The sequence below is a fragment of the Lathyrus oleraceus genome, chromosome 5 (assembly GCF_024323335.1).
Source record: "Lathyrus oleraceus cultivar Zhongwan6 chromosome 5, CAAS_Psat_ZW6_1.0, whole genome shotgun sequence".
Lineage (NCBI taxonomy): Eukaryota > Viridiplantae > Streptophyta > Magnoliopsida > Fabales > Fabaceae > Lathyrus > Lathyrus oleraceus.
The window spans coordinates 478002832-478029206 of NC_066583.1; the positions used below are offsets into that span (position 1 = coordinate 478002832).

At 35.5% G+C, this 26375-nt stretch overlaps 1 protein-coding gene across 1 annotated transcript; it reads left to right on the forward strand.

Moving 5' to 3' along the window:
* Nucleotides 1–2201: 2201 nt before the first annotated feature.
* On the forward strand, nt 2202–9801 carry LOC127085554 (putative RING-type E3 ubiquitin transferase C3H69). Its single transcript, XM_051026070.1, has 8 exons — nt 2202–2555; nt 3627–3714; nt 3813–4591; nt 5087–5156; nt 5761–5849; nt 5929–5989; nt 9385–9465; nt 9552–9801. Exons 1-6 carry the CDS (start codon nt 2545–2547, stop codon nt 5963–5965), a joined length of 1074 nt encoding a protein of 357 aa, XP_050882027.1. The 5' UTR covers nt 2202–2544; the 3' UTR covers nt 5966–5989; nt 9385–9465; nt 9552–9801.
* The last annotated feature ends 16574 nt before the right edge of the window (nt 9802–26375 follow it).

The window sequence follows — 26375 nt, forward strand, 5'->3', positions numbered from 1 at the left end:
CTGGTTCAAGCCTTGGGTTTTGTTTGAATTCATCTGCTACTTTGTCTTTGTACTTAATTGTTATTTTGATCTTGTGTCTGATGCTTTTACTCTGGGTTTATCAAAGGATATTTCATCCTATACATGAGAAGACAAAGAAGACTGCTAACTATGGGAATTACTTGCTTGGATGTGGCTATCTTTATTTGATGCCTTGGTCTTCATGACGTCTGAATCTTGTTCATTGCTAATTGATCATTACTTGACTAAAGTCCAAAGGAAAATGGGTTTCTATATGACATTCTTATTTGTTGGATCGCATCCCATTGGTCAGATCTTTTCAACTCTTAACTTTTAATTTTGTGCTTAGGATAGCCTCTTCATCTCCTCCCACTTCTTAAATTTCAAAATCTCTCCCCCTTTTTCAAAAAAAAAACTTTCTTTGCTTGAGTTTTCAAACTTAGACTTTGTTTTAATGATTAGAAACTTTGGCCTTGTGCCATTGAATTTTCAAACTCTTTCTTAAATCAAATTTGTAAATAAATTTAATCATATTGACTTAAAATTTCAAAAGATAAAAAGAACTAACACCTCCATTCAAACTTCTGGCCTTTTATGCCTTTTTCTTATTAAACTTTTGTTAAAAAGCAATTCACTAACTTTGAAATTTTTACCATGAACTACGGGGTTTTGATCCCTCATTTTTATGTTGGTACGTAGGAACAAGTTCGAAGGTCTTGTCAAACACAAAAATATAATCAATAAATTTTTTTCTCATCACCACACTCTACTTTTCTCAAACATCTTTTATACCAAAAACAAATGCACACATAAGAAAGGGCTCCCCAGGAGTACCTAGGACATTTTGGGTGCTAACACCTTCCCTCTGTGTAACCAACCCCCTTACCTGTAATCTCTGACATTTTATTAGTTTTGATTTGAAAACTTCTTATCTTTTGGATTTTGTTCGTACTTTTCCCTTTTTCTTTGGAAACAATAAAAGCGCGGTGACGACTCTGGTTTTATTGACATCAAGTTTATCGATAGCTTGATGGTTATGAATTTACCGCTACACTCTCCATACCATCCCAAATCCCAACGTCAACGTAAATATTGGAGAGTAGTACATAATATCTACAATTACTTAGGTATAATTCAAACTGTTTTCTTGCAACAATCTCCCCTAGTTCAACGCACTTATGAATCCAACAAGCCCCAAGGAGGGAACCACAAACTATAAAACCAGGTCTCACTTTCATTTCCCGGATCATACCATAAGTTTCTTTAAGATAGCCAACTCACCCAAGGAGATCAACCATGCACGAATAATGCTCAATCACGTCTTCAACATCAAATTCACGTTTCATTCTATTAAATCAACTGCGTACAAGCACACCCTTCTCAGTCAATGGAACCTTGATAATGATTATTTAGGTGACATTAACGAGTCAAATTTTAGCTATGAGAGAGACAAGATGAGGTTTCCATTCATCTATGGGAGAGACGGAGAAACACTTCATTGAGTCCCACGTAAATTTCCTTTCAAATATCTTTAGTCTTTATATATGTTTAAAAAACACAATACATTAAACACAATACATTCCGTGCTTATGGGCCGTAAAGATGTTGAAGTGATTTGGGCATAAAGCCTAACAAATTTCTTTTGAAATATCTATTAATTAAATTATAAATAATTTTATAAAACAAATATTTATAAAAAACTTAATTAAAATAATTGATTATTAACTAATTTATTTTATAAAAAATATTAAATAATAAATTATCCTAGTCAATATTACCAACTCATTAAATTTTTTTTTTGTCATAATCAATATCAAAAAATTATTTTTTAAAATAAGAAAATTAAAAATAAAAAACTAAAGGTGTACATGGATATTATAAATTATTATAATAATTTAAACTTCTAGAAATAAAAAAATCTAATAAAAAAGTATTCGAATTTACCATAAAATCCATTGAACATTGATTAAAAATTAGAATAAAGGTATAATCTTACCAATAAAAAAATTCACAACATACTTTTAAACACTTTTTATTGACTAAAATTTATATAAACTAAAATAAAATTTAGTAAGATCTAATAAAAGATAATATATTCAAAATCTAGAAAACCTAGGGCACGTGATCGATCACATGAGAAACCAAAATCACGTGCTGAGACACAAAAACCGATGTAAGAACACACAACACAACTGAAAAAACCTTTGTGCAACTTGTGTTCTGTCTCTCACACAAAGTGACGTTTTTTTTTTCTTTTTTTTTTCTTTCAATTCCAAAGTTCCAATTTTTCTCATTTTTTTTCTATTCTTAAATCCTATCCTCACCACCCCACAAACACAACACCCCCTTTATTTCTTTCTCTCAATCTTTTCTTAATCTTTTTGAGTGGCCGCAAAACCTCACGTTTTTTTGGCTACCTCAATTTTTATTATTACCTTTTTTTTTTCTTTCATTCTCTTTTTTGATAATAATCATTTTGGGGTTTAGGGTTTTGATCCTCACGCCTCTTGATTAAGGTTATTTCTGATTTTCGAATAATTCTCCATGTCAAAGAGGTGAGACATAGATTGTTATCATGGTTTTTCTTTTGTTAATTTCAGTTTTCTTACGCAGTTTCTTCCGTTTCTGGTGATTCTTGATTTTTATATTGGGGGTTTCTGATTGTTGTTATTTCTTCAATTTATGATATATTTGGGTTGTTGTTCTTTCTTTGATATTTTATATGCTGTCGTTGTTGATTTGTTATGAGGAATTTGTGTTTTCTTTCTCTCATTTTGGGATTTTTATTTTCTTGTTTTGATTGGAATTGAAAAGTTACAAAGTAGAGTTTTTTTTCTTCTTCTGAGTTTGGGAAATGGTAAGATTAATAGATTATTAGATAGCTCGTTGAACTAGGAACTCAATCAGGTTCAAGTTATAATTTTGAACATAGGATGATTGAAGGTGATAAATAATGGTCAGGGTTGCCGAAAGGCTTTCGCGATTTCGGTTGGTATAGGTGTCGCAACATTGATTGCGGTGTTCGTGGTGTGAATTAATCACAATTTGTTCTTTATCGGGTGAAATGGTGAGTAACAGGATTGGCATCGCCATCTTCCGATACTGTTTTGTCGCGGCCGTTTTCTTGATTTTGGTCGGTAATTAACCATGATTTGTTCTTTATCATGAAAACAGTGAATAACGGTATTGGTATTGCCATCTTCCGATACTGTTTTGTCGCGTCCATTCCGTTTTTGCGGTAACAAACCGGTTTTTTAGATGATTCTACAGATCTTATTATTTTGCCTTATGGCCTTGAGGTCAAGGGTTTAAATATTGGAAACAGCCTCTCCACCAGGGAGAGGCTATGTATGCATATCCGTCGATTCCACTTGGTGGGAGCCTTGTGAACTCGGTACCCTTTTTAATCAATGTGGATACCATTCTTTTTGTCAATGAATTCATTTTAATCAAGCCTTGTGATTTTATTTGTAGATATATGGTTGATAGGTTTTAAATGGTGAACTTGATTTTTGAGCCATGTGATTTCATTCTTTTCTTTTGGTGTTGATTTGCTTTATGATTGTTTCTATGCAAACTTGCAGACTGTTCTAATTTGTGTAATTCTTGTCTTCTGAATCTTATAGGGTACTTTGTAAGTTCTTTGCTCATGGAGCGTGTCTGAAAGGGGAGCATTGCGAATTTTCTCATGACTGGAAAGCCCCTCCGAATAATGTTGGTGATACAATCTACTCTATGCTTGAAATCCCACTGATTTAAATTATCGTTATTGAGTTAGACATTTATCTGATTGTTTCTGCTTGTTGTTGCAGATATGCACATTTTATCAGAAAGGAGTTTGTGCTTATGGTAGTCGCTGCAGGTATGATCATGTCAAAGCTTCTCGAGCACAGTCCTCTACTCCATCTTCCTCAATAATCGAAAACCAGCTCGCTGTGTCAGAATCTGTTTTACTCGGTAATACCAGAATTACATCGGACAATGTTGCTACAGCTGCAGAATTTTCTCTTTTCAACAGTCCTTATGTTCTTCCTAGTGAACCCGTCTGGAATCAAGAATCTGCGAATCATGACTTCTTAAGGGAGGATGATGTTGGTCAATCTGTAATCACTTCACCTTCCGAGCTTCCAATTTGTTCATTTGCTGCTGCTGGAAACTGTCCACGAGGGGAACAATGTCCTCATGTACATGGAGATTTATGCCCCTCATGTGGAAGACATTGCTTGCATCCTTTCCGGCCTGAAGAAAGAGAAGAACATATGAAGAGTTGCGAAAATAAGCAAAAACATCTTGAGGCATTGAAAAAAAGTCAGGAAGTTGAATGCTGTGTTTGCCTGGAACGCGTTCTTTCAAAGCCTACAGCAGCTGAACGAAAGTTTGGTCTGCTATCTGAATGCGATCACCCCTTCTGCATATCCTGTATTAGAAATTGGCGGAGTAGTAACCCAACATTAGGGATGGACGTGAATAGCACACTGCGGGCCTGTCCTATCTGTCGCAAGCTATCTTACTTTGTCGTTCCAAGTGTTATTTGGTATGCTACAAGTGAAGAAAAACAGGAAATCGTGGATACCTACAAGGCAAAGCTCAAGTAATTTCTTGATCACTCCTACTATTTCTTTATGTCTTTTTATGCCTTCTCTATCCATTTGATCCATAATCAAAACCAAACCTTCGATAGTTTTATGCTTGAACATACATTTCCTTTTCCCTATGTTATATTGGTTTGCATGTGTAGGGTCTGCTGATGGTGAACCAGTATTTCTTAATAATCGTTTGTAGCATAAGTGCTTATTATTTAAGTGCTCATGTATAAACTATTTCTATAACAAAAGATAAAATAATAACCTATTTTCATATAAGCTCTAAGCTGCTTTCTTAAGTTAGCCTGAAGAGCTAATGGGAATAAGGCTAAAACAATTTATGAATATGTCATAAGCTGATTTCATAAGCTTTTTCCAAAAAGTCTCACAAATGCTTATGCCAGTAAATAAACTCAAATAAGTCAATCCAAACTATCCCTGAAGGTGTCTAGCTTTTGTTTTTGATTATTTTATTTTGGTATTTGTTCAACACCAATTTGTAGGTCAATCGACTGCAAGCATTTTGAGTTTGGGGATGGAAACTGCCCTTTTGGAACTAGCTGCTTCTACAAGGTAAATATATGAATATTAGTTCAACATTTAGCTCTCACTCTTTCAGCTCCTCCCTGTTTTACTTTTCCTGCCAGGACTTTAATCATCTTATAACTCGGCTATCGAAAGATTTTTTCTTTCTATGCAATGATGCTTTATGACAATAGTAAATCATTTTTCATATAGAGATCTAAGTGCCCTAGATTCTGTATGCTATGAGCAAATTTCAACTGTCTTGATGAGTTAAAATTTTCTATACATCCCCGAAGTTAAAGGCTGCAACTTTTTCTGGTACCCATCAATGTTGTCAAATAGTGGCGCATAGTGTAGAGCCATAGCCGAATTTTAATAAACCTTTATTGTTTTGTGATGCACAATTTAGTGCAAAGTCTTGTCAAATAGTAGTGGCTATAACAGTGATATAGCATTATAGACTATGGGATAGTGGAAGTTAAACAAACCACTATTTTCTGCAATCCGCAATTGTCAACATTGGTACCCAAGTATATTTGAATTCCCCTATATATCATTTGATTATGATATTTAGATAACTCTAAGGCTTTCTACTGTGTTAATAATTAGTGCTTACTGGGGCCTAATTAGTTTTTATTATATTTGATTGCAGCATGCATATCGAGATGGCCGTCTTGAGGAGGTAGCTTTGCGACATCTTGGGGCTGCAGATGGTGACACAATAATTGCCAAAGACATCAGGTTTCTTTTTACCTTTTGTTTGGCGGCCTTGTGCTCTTTGACCTTTCCAGTTTCACTAACTTATACATGATACTATCAGGTTGTCGGATTTCCTTGCTACCATGCGTTTAAGTTGAAAGTTCATGGTCACTTTTTGTCATGTAAGTTTCAAACTTGTGTTTCCTTTTTCTTAATTTGAGGGCTTCTTTTGTATATGTGGATTATATATTAATGATTCTTTTGTATCCTTTGCTTCATCGTGGTACTTGGGTTTTATGAGTCTTACGTTCTTTTATCGAGATTGAACCCTCTTGTTGGAAATAATACATCTTATAGATACACTGTACCTTGTAAAATGGAATTAGTTTAATCATACTTTATGATCTATATAATCATGATGCACTAAATATAGTTTTTGTAGGTGTGCCTTTTATTCGAGTTTATTCAGAAATAATATCTTGTATTTTTTATTCATCTTAAGCTGGTATCAATTATAAAATCGGGTTATGATAGGATATTTGAGCCTATGGCCCAGGGTGGGCCAACCATTGGGGCAAATCTGCGAGCCCAACTTCTGGAAGGATTGCACGAGGGGTTGGGTAGAGGTGAGGGCATTCTGAAATATTGTTAGAGTTGTTTAGGAGAGTATTTTCTCTTGTTTAGGTTTAGGTGTATTCAGCTCTGGTTAGGAGTTCTAGAAACTGAGTCTTATCCTTTCTTCATCGATTTTTGCTACTGTAGAGCTCTTGAACTCATCTCTTCCATTCAACAACATACAATTTTACTACCTTGATTTTGTGGGTTCTACATTCGTCCGACCTGCCACATACATTGAGAGGAGCTAGCATAGCTGTGAACAGTGTTATCAAATAGCGGCGCCACGCTATGGCGGATATACATGGCGGTTTTGGGCTCGCCGCAATGATAAATATCGGCCAATATTGCGGCCAATGTTGCAAAGCGGCGGGTATGGTGGGATTTTGGCTCTCCGCCATGGACCGCCATCCGCCATCGACAACACTGGTTGTGAATTGCTTATGTCATTGAAAATTTCTGACAAAGTTGATCCTTTGAAGTTGATACTTCGAGAGTCTCCCTCAAGAACAATACCTAGGGTACTTTTTGGGAGGTCTCAAGCCAGAAATTCACCTGAGGATGAGGGCCTTAAATCCTTAAACCAGAGTCCAGGTGATGAAGCTGGTATGCCATGTAGAGGGTGAACTTTGTGGTTGGTTAGCATTAAGAGGAGGTGGGAAAAAAGGAGCTCGAAATAGGGAAAGGAATGGGTTAATTCGGTCTAGTTCAGGGTTGAGTGAAAAGGCTGGTAACAGGTCAAATTATGACCCAAGCCCAAACCGTGATAGTTATGTTCGAATGGACACGTCTTAAAGACAAGGGCAAACAAAAGGGAAATAGTGAGTCCAATCAAGGTCTCAAACATCTACTTTTATCTGAACTGATGGATTGTGGCGCTCGTGGGTCATGTTTCCGGTGTAGTGAGGGGTATTAGGTCATGTTTTCGGTGTAGTGAGGGGTATTAGGTCATGTTTCCGGTGTAGTGAGGGGTATCCTACATCACATTAATGCAGCGAGAAGAAACTACACTTGGTGATACTGGGAGAAGATTGAAACAATGAATGAAGAAGAAGGACAGCAATTGAGCTGAGGGAAGGTGAGGAGCAAGATGTCCTTGACTGTAAATTCATAGGGCTTTACGAATTGGTGGAGGATCCTAACTCTAGAAAAGGTTCTCTTACTATTCTTAAGCTAGAAAAAATTGATGGGTTGAATACTGTGGTCTAAAATCGACAGCAGCGCTGGCCACAACTTTGTATCTCCCCAACAGCATCGGGTCTCACGACGATTCTGAATGGCACGTAGAGGTTAGCCTTGGAAATCAACATCGTCTATTGAAGGGAAATGCTCTGACTTGGAGGTTTAGTTGGATAACTTAACTACCACATTGGATGCTTATATCTTGGATATGGAGGATTTGAACATGATCTTTGGGGTGGTTTGGTTGTAGAAATTTGGCAAGGTTCCATTCGATTAGAGGAAATGACCATTAGTTTCCAAGGGTAGGAGTTAAGAGTCAAGCTTCACGGAAAACTCCTAATGACGAGAACTTAACCCTTGAAAAGGAAGCACAACCCCAACTAGTTTGTTTTTCAGTCTCTTGGAGAAGAAGGAAAAGGAGGTAGAGTTTGGTAAGGCCCAAGGAATGATGCCACATCAGTAGAGTTTACCTTGCTGGGTGCCTTGGACAGAACAAATGAATGAATTTAAGGATGTGCTGACCTCTTGGCGGGGCCGGGTAGATAATTAGTTAGTGAGGTGTGCATTCTGAAATGTTGTTAAAGTTGGGCAGGAGAATATTTTCTCTGGTTTAGGAACATTCAGCTCTGGTTAGGAAATCTAGAAACTCTGGTTTGACAATTCAACACTTCCTAGCAGTGCTACAAAGAGAAAGAATAACCTAAAAAACAGGTTGAAAGGTCTATTTTACTGAAAGTTAGAAGTTAAAATCGTTAAGAGAAAGAAATAAAATTTGAGAGGTATCTATAGAAAAGAAATACTTTTTAGAGCTATGTATATAGAATCATTGTTTGCACAAGAGACATTGTGGGTGTACAAGATGGCAGCGAAGGTGAGATTACTGTCATTCGATGGCGAGGATCCTGTTGGATGGATTATGCACATGAAAGCGCACCTCGAAATTCAAGGAACTTCAGAGAAGTAAATGTGAGATTGGAGAACTCGAGTATAGAAGGGAGTACATACACTGGTTCAATGTGATATGTGAAACAAAGGATGAATTCACATGGTCGAAATTTAAAATATCTTTGATTAAATGTTAGGGGGGAGGCAAATTAATAGTTCATTTGAACAATCTAAGACTCTTCAGAGTTAGAGTATGTATCTTTCCGGTTGGAGTTATTAGATTTGCTACATCATTTCTATCATTAGAAATGTTTCACAAAGTTTAAACAGATCTTAGAAGGACACATACTTCTAACGAGTGGAACTTAAACAAATTATCTAAGGAAACTAAGAGAGTTATTGAAGTTTCTTTTTATAGTGTTGAAACTCCATAGCATAGTTTTAAAGTTTTGTAGCTCAATGGTGGCAATGCACAGCCACAACTCCAAATTTGCCGAAGTTTTCCATTAATATTTTGAGCTTGACGTGTAGTGTAGATCAATATGAGCGCAATTTGAGTGTATTTGAGCAAGTATTAGTCATAATTCTTAATATATTATTTAGCCTTGATTGGGGGGCAACTGTTCCACTGTTTGGGAATTGAGAGTAAGGGTAGTTTATATACAACACTCACGTTCCACAACCTGACGAGGCACCTTATCTAAAGGACAAGCCCCGAGGGTTCTCACACTCAAAGATGACAATACCTCGTAGCCGCAGTGATACAGGCTTGAGGTTGACCGTAACATATAGATTTTTGATTCAATCATCTTTAAGCCGGGTGCCTTTTTTTCCTTTATTTTTCTCTCTCTTTCAACCCTAGTTGTCTTAATAGCTTCCTGTGTTATCTCTGCAGGATACTTGCATAAAAATGGAATGCTTCAATATGAAAAGTTATATTTATATTGCAGGTTAAGATCTTCATCTTGTTTCTATGGTAAGTGTTTATATTGCATAGTTTTAAAGTGTTATGAATATCTAACTGTTGCTGGCAATGATTTCTTTCTGATTTTGTTGAAACAGTTTGGAAGGTACCAGAGAGAAAAAGCTGCAGTGTGCATTCCATAGTTGTAATAAAAATGCATATTTGTAAAATGGTAGATGGACATACATATATGCTTTTTTTGTACAAGGGAATAATTTCCAATAAGCTCTAATTTTTAAAGCATACAAAAATGAATTGGTTAATGATTGGTATAACAAAACTAGATTGTTGTGCACCATTTTATACATTGCAAGGATATTGAAAAACCTTTACTTTTTGTGTGGTGGATTTCAAAGTTGTTATCTTGTTACTTAAGATATTGTTGTTTATTGTAGAATTGATTTTCTTGGTGCCTTGGGAATCTATTCAACATGTTGCCTTGGTTTATTCTTTTTTTTTTTGGTCAAGTAGTGCAGTGGTTAGAATTCACAGGTTGGAAGCAGGTTGGGTTTATTCATATACGACAAAGAATAGTCCTTTGTTTTATTTAAAAAGTAAAATAGATTTTGTTAAGACTCTTTACAATGGATTAGACATGATTTAAAATGTCTTAATAAATGATTTTAGGTTTGAGTTAAGTTGAATCTAAACTTAAGATATGTGACAATCAAAATAATAAATAAATATTAGATTATAGTTGGGAATAGGTGTTATATTAGTTTATTGGTAATCCTAAGTTGTGTCATAAATTTTTTTATTAGAAATTATGTGCTGAATTTAGTACAATTTTATAATTAATGGTGTTATTGTTTTTTTCAATAAATTTTTTTATTTATGAATTTCTTAACTTGTGTTATTTGGGTACAAGTTAACTTGGTTTATTGGTGGAAATAGGGAATTAAGAGGTTTTAATTTTTACCCTTAGTTTATTGGTGGGAATAGGTTTAGTTTATTGGTGGGAAGAGGGAATAGGGAGGTTTTAATTTGTTATTTAGAGTACTTTAACCGTTATATATATTTTGTAATTATTGGATATTTTTTGAAATTGATTTATTTTTATTAAAAATTTGCATCGAAATTTTTTGTAAATTTTTATTTTTAAATGAAATTTTCTGAAATTATTTATAAAAAATAAATATTTTCAATTTTTTTTGAAGAAATATCGGTTTTTTTAAATATTGATTTTATTTTATTATAGAAAATATTCGGTAAATTATAAAACTTTATTTTATTTTATTTAAATATAAACTATTGAAATTTTAAAAAATCCCTTATTTTTATTTAAATATAAACTATTGAAATTTTAAAAAATCCCCCAAAAAAAAAGGCAATATTGATTTTTTGAAAAATTGAGATTGTTATTTTTTTTTTCAGAACAACAAAACAAAATTTATATTAAAAATTTAAAAGTAAACTATTAAAAATTTGGAATGAATTACTAGAAATTTTATTTATACTTTTTATTCAAAATTGTAAAATTGACCATGAATCATAAAAATATTTGGAGGTGTTAAATACAACTCTGAAAGTAACAAATTAAAACCTCAAAAATAGGTCATTCCTATTTAAGGGGTCTACAACCTGATTTATTAAATCTTACTTGATCTCAAATTAATTATTCTTTTTGATATAAAAGAATATATTTTAAATATTGATTGAATAATCAATATATTTGATTTGATCTATATATACATTTTTTAAAAATTGATTAGAGTTAGTATTATAATATTATTTTCAACACAATTTATAATTAAGTAGTATGAAATATACTAGTTATTCTTTGCGAATTAGGAGCGGAGAGAGGGTGGAAGAAATTTTTAAAAAATAATATTAATATTCAATATTTAAAATAAATTCTATAGAATAATAAATAAATATTTATTATAAATTTATTTTAAAATTTTAAAATATTATAACAACAAATTATAATTAAAGAATTTGTTTAAATTTTTTAAAAGTATAGAATAACAATTAAATATTTATTATTACTATATTTTTATTTTTTAAAAATTATAATAACAAAGATTATAATTAAAGAATTTATTTAAACCTTTTAAAAGCCTTTAAATCGCTACTCCAAGATTTGTATAAGTAAAAAAATTGCTACTCCAAGACGTTTTTTTTGTGTTTCTCAAACAATGAGATTTTTGTATTATAAATCAAATTAAACATTTCAAAATTATTTTTATCTAAATTATTCCGTTCATTTCATTTCATTTTTTTTAAAATTCTTTTTCTTCTTCTACTCCAAATTCACAGACAAAAATTAAAAAATGAAGATTATAAGGAAGAAGAAAGTGAGAATTTTTTACAAAAATAATCCATTTTTTAAAGGAAATTCCCAAAATACTTTTGGTTAAAATTTTTTTCTCAAACTACCCCACTTTTAGGAGGAGGTGCCAATTCAATTGGCGACTCCTCTTAAAAATTGAATGCAGGCGCCAATTGGATTGGCTAGGACAGATGTCCTAGCCAATCAGATTGGCGCCCCTGTGTATAAGTTGATAGGAGGTGCCAATTGGATTGGCGCCTCAGTGTAAAATGCAATTTTTTTGGTTATAAATAGATGCGTTGTGTGAGTCATTGTTCCATATCTCATTTAATCATTTGACAATCATGTTTGGTGTTCGTCGTTGATACAGAAAGGTGATTTATGCGAGAGACAAACCTCAGATGCTGATGTTATTCTGGAACATCACTACGTTTGATCAAGTGAAGAGGGAGCTGGTTCGTTGGTTAGATGGGAAAATACCAGAAGGGAAAAAAATTAGAAGTATTGAGAGACTTAACAGTATCTTTGGTTGGGTGCAAATGAAGACTAATAAGGATGCTAGGGAAATGATGTCCGGTCGAGATGACATCAATTTGATTGTTGTAATCAGTTAGAAATATTTTTGTTTTCAGATAGCTTATTTTGTACTGATGTTTGTTGTGAACCTCGTTGTAACAAAAAGTTAATGATATATAATGATTGAAGGTTACAGAAATACAATGTTACAAAAAGCTTAAGATCCAAATGATGTTCCTCGATTGGGACAGTTGTTCTTGTTGTGTCCTGGTTGACGACAGATACTACATAATCTTATCATTTTATCTGTGTAATCCATTTCTGTCCTGATACGTGTGCTGTTTGGTCTTCCTTTTTTCTTTCTACGCATCTCGTCGTTGTGCCAAACTATATCACCTTCATATGGAGGCCAATATTCCTCCATTGGTAGTACCGAGCAGCTTTGATTATATAAATTCATGACGGTGACGGTCTTGTACACATCAGATAAATGGTTGTAAGCGTCTTGACGAGTATAAGCGCATGCTGCAATTAGATGGGAGCAAGGAATGCAGAAGGTCTGGAATTTTCCACAATTGCACCAACTTCTGTTTAGTCTAACAACATAGGCTAAATTTGGTCTCCCCTCGTTGTGGTCCATTGTTTCCTGGACGCTGAAATTTTTCCTATGACGGCCAAAGACTATTACAGCGTGTGTGGTCGCTTTGATGCTCTCCTCTTTCATGACCTTCATGCAACACTCACTGAACACTTTCCCGAACATTAACACCGCATTCCATCTTTCACCTCTGGTTGCGAACGTAGAAGCCAACCTATAATAGGTCGATCTTACCAAGGCGGTTATCGACATATTTCGAATTCCTTTGAATACGCCGTTCATGCATTCCACAAGTTTTGTTGTCATGTGGTCCAATTGACAACCTCTATCAAATGCCCTTGTCCACTGCTCTACTGGTATGTTAGTTAGCCATCTCCCTACGTCTTTATTAGACAGTCTAATTTCATCACGATAATATTGAAATGATGGCTGAGTTAGAGCATACCCAATATTCACCACCTTCTTGCGAAGATTCTTATCTTTTATAACACGCATGAAGTTTTGTGCAATGTGTCTGATGCAATAGACATGGGTAGAAGGAGGATCATGCCATCCGTTGTCATGGTTGTTATACACACTCTCAATGGCAACATGTCTATCAGAAATCAAACAGAGATTGACTTGTGGAGCCACATGCGTTCTGAGATGTCGAAGAAAGAAACCCCATTCACTAGCTGTTTCACCTTCAACCATAGCAAAGGCAATGTGAAAGACATTGTTGTTTCCGTCTTGTGCAACCGCCATAAGCAAAGTACCCATTGTATTTTCCGCATAACCAAGTGCAATCAATTTGAATAATAGGTTTGCAGAATGCGAAACCTTTGATGCATGGGTCAAACGCCCAAAAGAGACGGTGAAAGATTCTATTACCTGTAACACAGGTTCCGTCTGACATCATCGTTGGCAATGTCTCCATAATTGCCACAGTTCCTGGGACATATGTTTTTAGTGCCCATAAAAACCGTGGCAATTCTTTGTATGAATCCTCCCAGTTGCCGAATACCTGTTCAACAACCTTTGTCCTTGCAATCCAGGCTTTCTTGTAAGATGGAGTATAATTATATGTTGTTCTGATATGGGATATAATTATACTCACCTTCACTGATGGGTCTTTATTAACCAACGGCAAAATGTCTTGACATATCAATGCAGTGCTTAGTTTATGATGATCTTGTTCAACGTTAGTTGCAATGCAACTGTGAGGTGGGTCTATTGAAGCGATCTCCCAAGAGTCGTTTTTATTTTTGTAAGACGTAGCCAACCGAAACTTACAAAGGATGTTACGACATTCGATAATATACCTTCTTGAATCAGTGCGTTTCACTGTAAAATCAGCAGAGTTTTTCATGTGGAATTTTTTGATAGCTCACACACGTTCTTCTTTGATAGCTCGCATACATGGTTGAAGAGTAATGTACAACTCAATACAGTTGCAACCTGAATGTTAATGACTAACAAACATGTATTCAACATCTTCATCGTCTCGTACCTTAAGCGGGAAAAACTTGCATTGACTATTCTAAAAAAATATTGGATTTTGATACGTGATCTTTAACACAATACCCGATCTTATACAGGATTGTATTCTTTTTTTCAAATGCAAGAAGGTTGCATTTCTCTTGATCGTGAGTGTAATGGTATCAGTGTTTCGAAAACAAAAACCATATAACTCAGACTCGTATGTTTCACCGTTGCAGTGAACGCTGACACTGTATTTTGGTGAAGATGACATTGTGCAAATGAAAACTATTTTCTTGCTGCAAATGAATGTAAGTGAAGTGTCTTGGATGTTGATAGTAAGACACTTAAATAAGGGAGTGAAGTGTCTCACATGCTAGCTAGTTCGAAATGACGTGTCGCACATGCAAGCTAGTCAGAAATGATGTGTCAACCATGCAAGCTACTAAGAAGTTACATGTTCAGCATGCAAGAGAGAGAACAACCACATGTCAGACATGCAGACACACACTCCAAATGAATTGGCGCCCCCATTCATTCCTTGCACATGGGCGCCAATCCATTTGTCAAAGCATGCATGCAGACCTCGAAACCAAGCAATCAAACCTAGGTCTTGCATGCATGTCCCTATGGAGGAGCCAATTTGAATGGCGTCACCATGTAGAAGTTGTACACGAGCACCAATTCAAGTGGAGGCACCATGCAAGCACAACTTTTCATGCTCCCATTCATTTGCCTATAAATACATCCACTCCATCAACACTTCTTCCACACCATCACTCTCACTATTTCCTCTACAATACTTCTACAATTTATCTACAACAACTTCTTCTAGTTTCATCTGCACCAACCCCCCTACAAAATGTCTATCCTCACAATGGGCGAATCACATAGAGGAACAGTTGCAAACATCGCAACATATGTAAGTTTTTTCTTTTGTTAACTTTTTTTATTTCATCTGCAACAATTTCTTGTAGTTTCATCTTCACCAACCCCCTTTTATTTTAACATACCAACTTAGTCAATATTTTATTTCTTTCTTTTATAGGATGTATCAAGGTTCCGGACTCGGGTCCACGAATATGTCCATATGGACCCGATGATTCAACCTTATATTGAACTCGCCGGTTTTGGTCATATAAGCAAGATTTTGTCTTGGTCCGTAGATAAAAAATTCATTCTAGCTTTATGCGAAAGATGGCGACCAGAGACACAGACATTTTGGTTCCCAACCGGTGAGTGTATCGTGACGTTACAAGATGTCTACATGTTTTTGGGACTTCCAATTGAAGGTAAGGCTGTTAATGGTAAAACCAACTATGCAAATTCAATTTGCATGGATCTCTTGGAGACTGATTTGTTAGATGACAACGTAAGAGGTCAAGGTATACTACTTTCACGCCTTAAGTCATACTATAATAGTTTATACTTAGATGAGCATTCTGCCGAAGATGCTCGAATAATAAAAACTAGGTGTTACATTATGCTGTTAATTGGTTCGTTTTTATTTCCCGAAGGTAGTGGTTCTAGCATGCATATTATATATTTACCTTTACTTAGACATATAGATAGAGTAGGAAGTTACAGTTGGGGATCTGCTTGTCTAGCCTATCTCTATAGCTCCTTGTGCAAAAACTCATACAAAGACACATCTATATTTTCTGGATGTGCTATTTTGCTACAAGCATGAGGTTGGTCAAGACTACCATCCCTAGCACCCGTCAACAACAACCCTTTCACATTTCCGTATGCACAAAAGTAAGTTGTTTAAACTGCTATATCTTTACTTACTTCTTTAAAAATTATTATCTCTAACTAATATTTTTACCTTTTTGGTGTAGATGGTCTGCACGTTGTATGAGTTAAACAGATGTCCAAAACACTGTATTACTCAGTATCGCAATCTGTTGGATCACCTTTGACCGAAAAACGTAAGGATAATAACTTAATTATTTCGTTATAATTTGTTAACTTCTTCTACCTAGATTATAATCCTATCTTCTTTCACATTTCAGTTCATTTGGCGTCCATACCTTAATTTGGATCATGACCATAAGGTCAACGCCGAAGACGCGGCCGTATGGACTACATGCACACCGATAATACGGTTCACAACTGTGGAGATGCACAATAGTGATCGTGTGAAGTTGCAGTTCGGTATGCCCCAAAATATCCCAGATCCCCCAGCTAGCCTAGGAGAATGACATCTGCACAAAGTTAACGACCAATGGAACTTCAAACCATGGAAAAGCTTCGCAAGATCGGAGTGTCGCAAATGGAAGCACCGCCATGACCATGTGTTAACTGACGCAGTCATGCCAACTGAAGAAAAACCAAGTTGTACTTATATGGCTTGGTACAAATCGGTTGGTTTTCAGTTCATCGCTGAGGATATGTACCTGTACGACCCACGCCAGATGACTTACACACCTGACACCTCAACATCAAACCCCTAACAACAGTGTCAGACGGGATACACACAACCCCCTGTCCGTCAAACGTTCCATTCAACCAACACACAAACATACAACCAAAACATGCCATACACCCAACCCCAATACCAAGAGCATACCCCATACCACCAACAACAAATTGACCATCAACCTGAGACTCAACATCGCTTCGCACCCACCCCATCACCCTACCAAAGTCGCCTTAGCCAGAACACCCAACGATCATTCAACACCAACCGCCCCTCCTCCTACCATAGCCAAGAAGCCCAAACCTCACAAAACCAAAACATCCAACAACCCTATCTCTACCAAACACCCCAACAACTATTCTAACATTTCCTCGACGCATCATTCACACCCATGTCTCCCTTCAACCATCCCGGTTGCCCATCAATGAGTTAACCACAACCCAACTTCTCTGGCATGGGTCATGAACTCAGCTACGACGGTACACCGTCGATGCATACTGAAGACTATGTCGACTTGTCTGACTACCTCAACATGCCTTCTCCTGTAGTTGGTAGTGACGCTCCTGGCCCCTCAGATGCTCAAACACCGGTACTGAATCATCAACGTGGGTTAGGGCCACGGGTTAGGGTAGCTAGAGGATGTGGGACCGAAGGTCGGTTAGGTGATCCCGTTCATCACCATTAGGCTTTTTTTTTGTGTAAACAGAATTTTTTTATTAATATCAATCAGTCATATTTCAAATTTATCTATCACGTATACCATTTACCAAAAAAGATTACATTTTAACTGAGGTGCCAATCCAATTGGCGCCTTCTATCAACTTATACACATGGGTGCCAATTCAATTGGCTAGAGCACCTGCCCTAGCCAATCCAATTGGCGTCTCCATTCAAGCATTTAAGAGGAGTCGCCAATTGAATTGCGCCTCCTCCTAAAAGTGGAGTAGTTTAGAATTTTTTTGAAACCAGAAGTATTTTAGGAATTTCCTTAAAAAAGTGGGTTATTTTTGTAAAAATATCAGAAAGTGAAGGTGAAGATATATATAATAACAATAAAGTTTTTCTTCTTTCAATCAAAACAAATTAATAGGTTTATTTATAGTTTTTTTAATCTTTGTTGTAAACTATAAGTAGTCAAGTTGTTGTAAATTAATAGGTTTATTCAAGAGTTTTTCTTATGCCAATGCCTCAAAAACGAAAATAAAATTTCAAAATACCCCACTTTATTATTTTCTTCTAGAATGTCCTGTTTTTAAATATTTTAATAAACTGAATGGGGAAGGTTTTTTTATTCTTTGAACCTCAATTCATATCTCCTTTTCTTTATCTTTTTGTTTTTTATAATTTAAAGAATTAATTAAATATTTTTTAAATTAAATTAATAATAAAAAGTTGTTTTAAAAAATAATTTGAATATTAAAAAAAAATAAAACTAATTACTCTTCATATCTTACTACCATATATTTTATAAAAAATTATAAAAACCATTACTAAATTGCAGGAGGAATTAAAAGTATAAATGTAAATTTTTAGGACAATCATTCTTTAATGAAAAAATTTGAGAAACTAAAAATAAAATATAAGATATTTAAAGAAACTATAAATATATTTAACTCTAATAGTATTGTTGAAAATTTAATTAATAATATTGTCGAAAATGAATTACAGGTGTATAAAAGTGTCGGTATGAATATATATACTAGTAACTTTTTTTTTTTGGTATAATAATAATAATAATAATAATAATAATAATAATGATAATAATAATAATAATAATAATAATAATAATAATAATAATAATAATAATAAAAGTAACACATAATTTTAGTATTTGAGTGAAAGAGTTTGTGGCTTATATGTTATTGATGTTTATTGAAAGAGCAACATAAATAAATATTATATAAGCGTGTTTTTCAAAAACAAGTTACATGAATAGAAATTGAAATGTAATCAATTTTCAAATACATAAGGTTGATTGTAAAGGTTTTTTCGTTTTATTTATTATCCAAAATTAATTTACATAAAAGATAATAATTGTGTATTGTTAAGTAAATTGGTTGAAGAATACATTGAAATTGAATCTTTTTAAAATTTAAAGTATTGATTTGTTAATTATTAAAGTAGTTAAATCTATTAAAATATGTAATTTTAATTAATAAATGATACTATTGTAATATAGATTTTAATTTATTTGTTGAATTTTGAATAACATGTTACATTTATATTATGAAATTATTTATTAAACTAGAGTTTGTTAACCATCAAAATGGTCAAATTCATAAAAGTTTATAATTTTAAATTTCACAATTGAGTTTTGGTTATGAACTTCAATCTATTATTTGATTTTGCAGTGAAAAGTATATCAATAATTTGGAATTATTTGAGTTAGAAATTTGTTAATCACCAAAGTGATCAAATTAATTAAAATTTATGATTCTAAATTATGCAATTGAACTTGATTCGAATACTAGGTGAATAACATATTTTGTTCAATGAAATTTATTATTAAAACACAAGATCATCCAAAGAGAACTATGTACTATGACGTAGATCATGACTTATAATTAATAACATTAAAATATTTCCTTAAACACTTGTTGCTTGTATATTCAAAGATATACATGTATCTGTTAAGTGATTTTATTATTCAATAAAGTATATTTATTTAGCATCATTCAAATTTTATTGAAATGTATTTAAGTATTACCCAAAGATGAACTTAGATACGTGTTTAAAGATGATTAGTTTGAATCCATAAAATTTATTCAAAGCATCAACGTATGAATGTATTTTTTAAATTCGCAATTACTAGTAATGTCTTTGCTTTGGGGAATGCAATGACAAAGTTTAATGAACTAAGCTATGTTGATTGATCTGAAAAGATCTAGTTCCAACTAAGTGTAATGGACTTGGACATGACATTGATAATGAAAGAGAAATTCATGGCCGTTATGGAGGACAGTACGAAAGAGAAATGTCACTCTTAGAGACTTAGGAAATGTCCAATATGTCTTTAAATTTGATTAGAAAGGACAATGTCTAGGTTCATTTGCAAAGTTTCTCGAAAGTCGTGGAAAATGTGAACAATATACTATGCCTATAACACCATAATAAAATGGTGTTGTTGAAAAGCTGAATACACTCTCATAAACATAACCATATCAATGCTAAATTATAGTAATGATCCATCATCATTGTGGATGTACGCATTAAGGACCACTGCGTATTTGCTCCTTAATATGATTTCCAGCAAGACAGTTCCTAAGACTCCTTATGAGTTGTGGACATGACGAAAACCTAGTTTAAGGTATCTTCATGTTTAGGACTATCAAGCAAAAGTAAAGGTTTATAGTCCACATGAAAAGTTATAGTTTTATTGTCTTAATCATAATAAGAGAATAATCTAAAGGAGAATAGTGATCCAAAACGTAGCGGAATTTAAAAAAAATTCTCCTTTAGTGATCCTTACGAATGGGCATGATCAGTGATAAAATCGTTACCTCTTGTGACAGTTGAAACCTTTGATGCAGATTTACAGAGCGATCACGAACGTCGAACGATGACAACGCCTCTACTCAGTCCACACAGATGAATTCCTTCAATCTTAGTGCTAGCTGCTACGAATGAAGGCTTTGAGTGAGAGAGAGAGAGAGAGAGAGAGAGAGAGAGAAACGAAATTGTAACTACACAAAATGCTTCTGCACAAGGGTTCTATTTATAGAACCACTTGTCTGGGCTGCAAGCTAAAAAGCACACTTAAGTGTATGTGGCCCATATTTTATAATATGCCAAAATCACTTAAGCGCGTGATACCTTACCATATTTTGTATTCTACTTAAGTACACCGTACCTTACGATATTCTACAATTCACTTAAGTGCACCGTACCTTACGGTGCTCCTTAGTTACTCTATCTCTCATCAATCCGTCCTTTTGTGTGTGACCCTGTAGGTTTTCGCGGTATTGGCAATTATATTAAATCACATATTTAACATAATAAACAGTGAGCGATATCTAGCAACACATCACTGCTACCTGTAGCACCTCAAATCTGCACCTATCATTGTGCATACCATCTCATATTAGGTCATAGCATATCATGATCCATTGCATAGCATTTGCATTGTCCCCAGTTGCCTCAAGAGCAAGCAAGCAAAGAGTTAGGTCAAACTGATCAGGAGATCAGTCAACCAATCAAGCAAAGGTGTTTCTCAAGGAATCAAAGCCCTAGGGTTTGTCCAACAAGTTCACATGACTAGAGGGTTCATTCGAAGTGTTCAAGTCAAGGGTTGAAGGCTCAAAGGTCATCAGTTCATGTACAGACAATCAGAAACCCTAAACAGTCAACAATCAGTCAAAGCAGTGGATGGTGGCCATTCTTGTGGAATTTGGGCACCATGGTCAATAATCAAGAGTTCATATGTCTTGGGACATCATTTGAAGTCAAAGTCTCAAGGAACTAGGGTTTGGAATTCATCAGAAGTGCACAGTCAGTCCAAAACCCTAGGAAAGTCAAAGTTGGTCAACTGTGGGTGATTCTATGGTTTTGATGGATAGAATTGATTTGAAGGAGTTCATTCATGCTTGTATAAGCCTCATATATCATGCCAAACCTCATCATGGAAGAAAATCAAGTCAAATCAGAAATTTTCCAGAAATAGCAAGTGGACCTGTAATTTCAACTGCCAAAAATGGAAACTTCTTGATCCTCAACTTACATCATGATACAAGCTTCAAATGAATTTTTTCCCAACATGAAAGTTGAAGATCTTGTCTTCCCATTTTCAAAAAGTCCAAGAACTCTTAAATCCCATGCATGGTTGTCAAGATATGATCAATTCAATTTCAAAAATTTGTGAACTTCAAAGAGGCATATCTCTCAAACCATAAGGCCAAATTTGGTGGGGTTTTTTCCTACAAACCACATTTTTCATCCTCTTTCCAAAAATATAAATTTCACCTTCCAAAACCTTGCCAATCAAAATGGCATTTTTTGACCTTTCCCATTTAAAAGTCAAGTTTGACCAACCTTTGACTTTTTGATTTAAGCATCTTTGACATATTTGGCCAATTGGGACTCACTTTATATGGTATTTGAAACTTGCTCCAAGCATAATTTCATGTCCATTTTATCATTATGTCATAATTTTGGCCAAAGGTATAAATTGGTGCAATTTTGCAAATGGCATCTTAAAAACAAAACAAGTTAACAATGCATGGTGCAGACCAAAAACAGTTGAGTTACAGGCCATTTTGCAGCTGGTACCAGGCCCATTCGACCAACCCTTTGCACCTTCCATTTCCATATGTGTAATTAGCAAAACTTTGGCAAAAGAACTCATAAGAACAAAACCATGCTAGCAATTCAAGTACAGACTAAAAACAGCAAAAGCAAGGTCTGTATACAGCTGGTTTCAGGCCCAATTCGTGTACAGTTTACACCTCCAAATTCCACATGACCAAACATTAGCAAAATTGCAAATCATCTTATTAACACTAAACCAACTTACCATTTGGTTAGTAGATGTTAAACAGCACATATAAGTGCATTTTTCTGCTGATTGGAACCCTAGCCACAACTAAAAAACCACAGAAAAACTGCATTCTCTCGTTTCTTGCAAATTGGCGTTTTGGCTCGAATTGGGAAAATCATCAAAACACACAAGCTCCTCTTGCTTCCTTCACTATCTAGACAGCATACTGAGTCCATTTCCACCATCAATTACCAACTGTAGAGCCCCTTTCATACTCTGTTTCCTCCATGGACCAGCAATGGCACTTGTAGATTTGAGCACTTGCAAGCATTTTTGAGCCAAGGTTCCTCAAATATACATCACTACCAACCATCATTGGCATCTGTTTGGGCGTGTAACCATCAAACAACTCTGCTCCATCGAATTTCTTCAAACAAGTGAGTTTTTCGATTACTTTGTTTCTTCAAATAATGTTATGCCATGTGTAGTTCCAATGTTGCTGAGCATTATGCAACTTATATCATGCTAAATGGTTAGATATGCTGAGAGAAAACTTGATTTCATTTTCTATGTCCATGATAACTTTTGGTCGATTTGTCTTGATGGGTTTGTTTTAATGAAACATGATGCTGTATTTTTGTTGCTTAATGTTGGTTGATGCTTTTGGCATACTTGATTTTTGATTCTGGGCTTTTGGAATTTGTGAGTTCATGAAGGTGATGAGGTTCATACCCTGTTTGTTCATGCTTTTAAAACTTGTCCAGAACTCATGAATATGCTGGTTTATGTTTGTTTAGATGCTGTATGAACCATTCTTATGCCATGCTTGTGAGTGATGCTGGGTTCGAATTTTGTTTTGTTGATGTTGGATGAATGAAATGCATACTGATGAAGCTCATGGCTGTATTATAAACCCTAGCATTCCCAGAATTTGCATGAAGTTTGGATTGTTGTGTGTTGCTGAATGATGTTGTTGGAACACTAATGCCATGCTGTTTGATTGAGTTTGCTGAAAATTTGTTTTGCTGATGAAGTTACATGAGTTGCCATGCCAAAACCCTAAGGGTTTATGATGAATCCAGAAACTTTGAGCTGGTTGGTCACTGCACTGTTCCATTGGCTGGGAGCCAATGAGAACATTTCGTTCTCTTCCACAATGCACTGCCGTTTCAATTAGTGAGACACGGAATTACACATATGCCACGGTTGACTTTGCTTTGACTCCTTCTTGCCATGCATTTTGTTCATGCTTGCCTCAAATTTCATCCAACTTCACAAATTAATTTCTCTTTCAATTTTCACCCAAAAATTATGAAATTTTTTCCTCATGTTCATGAATGTGTCCTCTATTTTATTGTGATTTTTAATTAATTTTTCAGTGGCTGGATTTTAAATGATAATTGATTTCCCAACATGTATGCCAAAATGATACATTGTGCCATTTCAATTGTGAAATACTCATGTCATATCCTTTGAGCTTGAAATTTTTTGTGGTGAAACTAGACACATTGACCTTCATTTCCATATAAAGTTTGTGCATTTATCATTTGTGGATTGAGAGTTATGATTTTCTGAAGTTGTGTGTTACATTTGGTGTTACATGAATGACTTGCAATTTCACAATTTTTGTTCACATGCTTCCTCTTATCCAATTGATCCCAAATTTTGTGTGAATGATCTCCTACATGTCTAGTTTGTGTATGAATTTTCTTGGATTTAATCTTGCTGTTTTCCATTTAATTGTGAATTTTCTCCCATGCTTAGTCATTTGTTGACTTTTTGTGATACACATTGCCATATCTTTTTTGAAATCCTCAAATCTTATTGTATGACCATGAAATTTCATATGTGATAACTAGACATCTCAAGCTTTGCATTGGTGTTAATCTCACTCATTTCTCCTCTGTTTTCAAATTGATATGATTTTTTGAAGTTGACCCATGCTTGTTGACTTTCACCATGCTTACTTGAATTTGGTTTGACTTCATGATTTTAGTTGACTGCCTTCCTCTCATCCAAATGCTATGAAATTTTACATGCTTGCCATGTTAGATGTTAGGATTGAGTGTGATTTATTTCATGATTTTTGAGATTGTTTGAGTGGACTTTTGAATGAGGTCTTGCTGTTGACTTTTGTGTGTTTCCCTTTGCTATGATTTGACTTCAAATGTTCATGAAATGATCATAATGCATGATTTGGATGTGGGACCAATTGTGTTTGCTTCTTAAATGTTTGACCTTGACTTTGGTTGACTTTTCCTTGCTGCCTTGACTTTTTCTTTCATCCTTGACCCTAGGCTAGTCCTAGTGGTCTATTGTGCTCACTATTGAGTTTCTGTTTCAGGTTAAGCGCCATTGCCATTGAGATCATGCAAATGTGATTGGTTTTGTTTACATGTGAACTAACCTTTGTTTTGCAGATGGTTTGACTCATGTGTTTGAGTCTTGCTTTGCACAGTTGACCTTCTGTAGTTGACTGTTTATCCATTCCTTTTGGTTTTAACTGTGGAACTGTTTACTGATTGGTTTGACTTTTTCAGGTACTTTAGTTGCTTAAGTTCTCTGAACTTGCTTTGCTTTGCTATTTAGCAATTTGCTTGAGGTATAATCTCTTTTACTTCATGTAGTCTGGAGACCCGGCTTGTTATTTGGCCGGGCAAACTGTCTGAAGTCCTCCTTAAGAGGCAATGTTTGTGTATGTTTAAATCTTGTCCCCAAGCAGGAAAAGTCCTTCAAGTAAGGCAATTGGTGGAAGGTAGGGATATGCAATCTATCCCCCACTACTCTTGTTGTGTCATCCCTCTGCTCACACTGCTGTGTGTTGATGCATTGGGATACAAACCCAAGATCTTGTACAAAGTGTACAGTGTCAGAGTCTTCGAGTATAGAAGGGTTCCCACTTTCTGGACCCATGCTCATTTGTCTATTAGCTCTCCCCGGCCAGGGATAAGAGCTGTGAGGTCTCATCCTCACTTCATCCTATTCATCTGCTTCACCTTAGCCTCTCAATGGCAAGGTTAAGAGCAACACTTACCCTATTCCAGTTAGCCCTAGTGCCTAACCTTTGCTTGAGCCTCTTGTATGCATATAGAGTGTGCTTCCTGTGATTGCCTGTTTGCTTTGCCTCTTTAGGTGTAGCTTGGACTTGCCCTTGTGCAAGGTAGGTTGTGCTTGACTTGCTTCCTGTGCAAGTCAAGTCTGTGTGGCTTGCTTCCTGTGTGAGCCATGCTTAGAGTTGTTTGGCCGAACTACGGCAACTCTGATTCTCATGTTCAGATGAGATACGTATGCACGAGATGCGATGTCTTGCCGAGTTTGATTAACGACTAACAGCTAATCCGTGCTTGTTTTCGCCCTCGTTGCGATCCTTTCTCTCGCCCTCGTTGCGATCGAGCCTTTTCCTTTCTCTCGCCCTCGTTGCGATAGATCCTTTATCCCTGCCGGCCGAACTACGGCAACTCTGATTCTCATGTTCAGATGAGATACGTAGGCACGAGACGCGATGTCTTGCCGAGTTTGACTGACCACTAACACTAACTCTTTTCTCTCGCCCTCGTTGCGATTGAGACCTTTCTTTTCTCTCGCCCTCGTTGCGATTGAGGCCTCCCCTTTCTCTTGCCCTAGTTGCAATCGAGACCCTTGCTTCCTGTGCAAGTCGTGTTTATGATAGGTTGGCCCTTGTGCCATTTAGCTAGAAACCTTAACTTAGGGTTGACTTTGCATGACAACATCTAGGCTCGAGTCGTAGTCTCCCTAGTGTTGTGTCTCCCTCTGTTATCTGGTTAGGCTAGATCCTTGTCCCTGCGTAGGGGAACTACATCGCCCTGATCTTCATACCAGATGAAGTATGTAGGCAGGAGATTGAGCTGATCTCTCCGGGCGCCCTTTTTCTTTTTGTGTGTGTTGTCTGACCTTTGCTAGGCTCGAGTCCCCGTACTCCTTAGCATTTGTTGTCTGTTTGTGTGTGTTTGACAGTTATAGGCTGAGTCCCCGACTCCCTATCTATCTGTTGTGTTGTTTAGGTTCGGATGCTGACATAAGTCCAGTGATTGGCAGTCGGGCTCCACGTTTGCCTTTGCCTGTGTTTGTTTGTGTGCGTGTCAGCCGAGCTACGAATGCTCTGATTCTTCTCTCGTCCGAGAAGATACGTATGCATAGGATGCGATATCCTAGCGAGCATGTG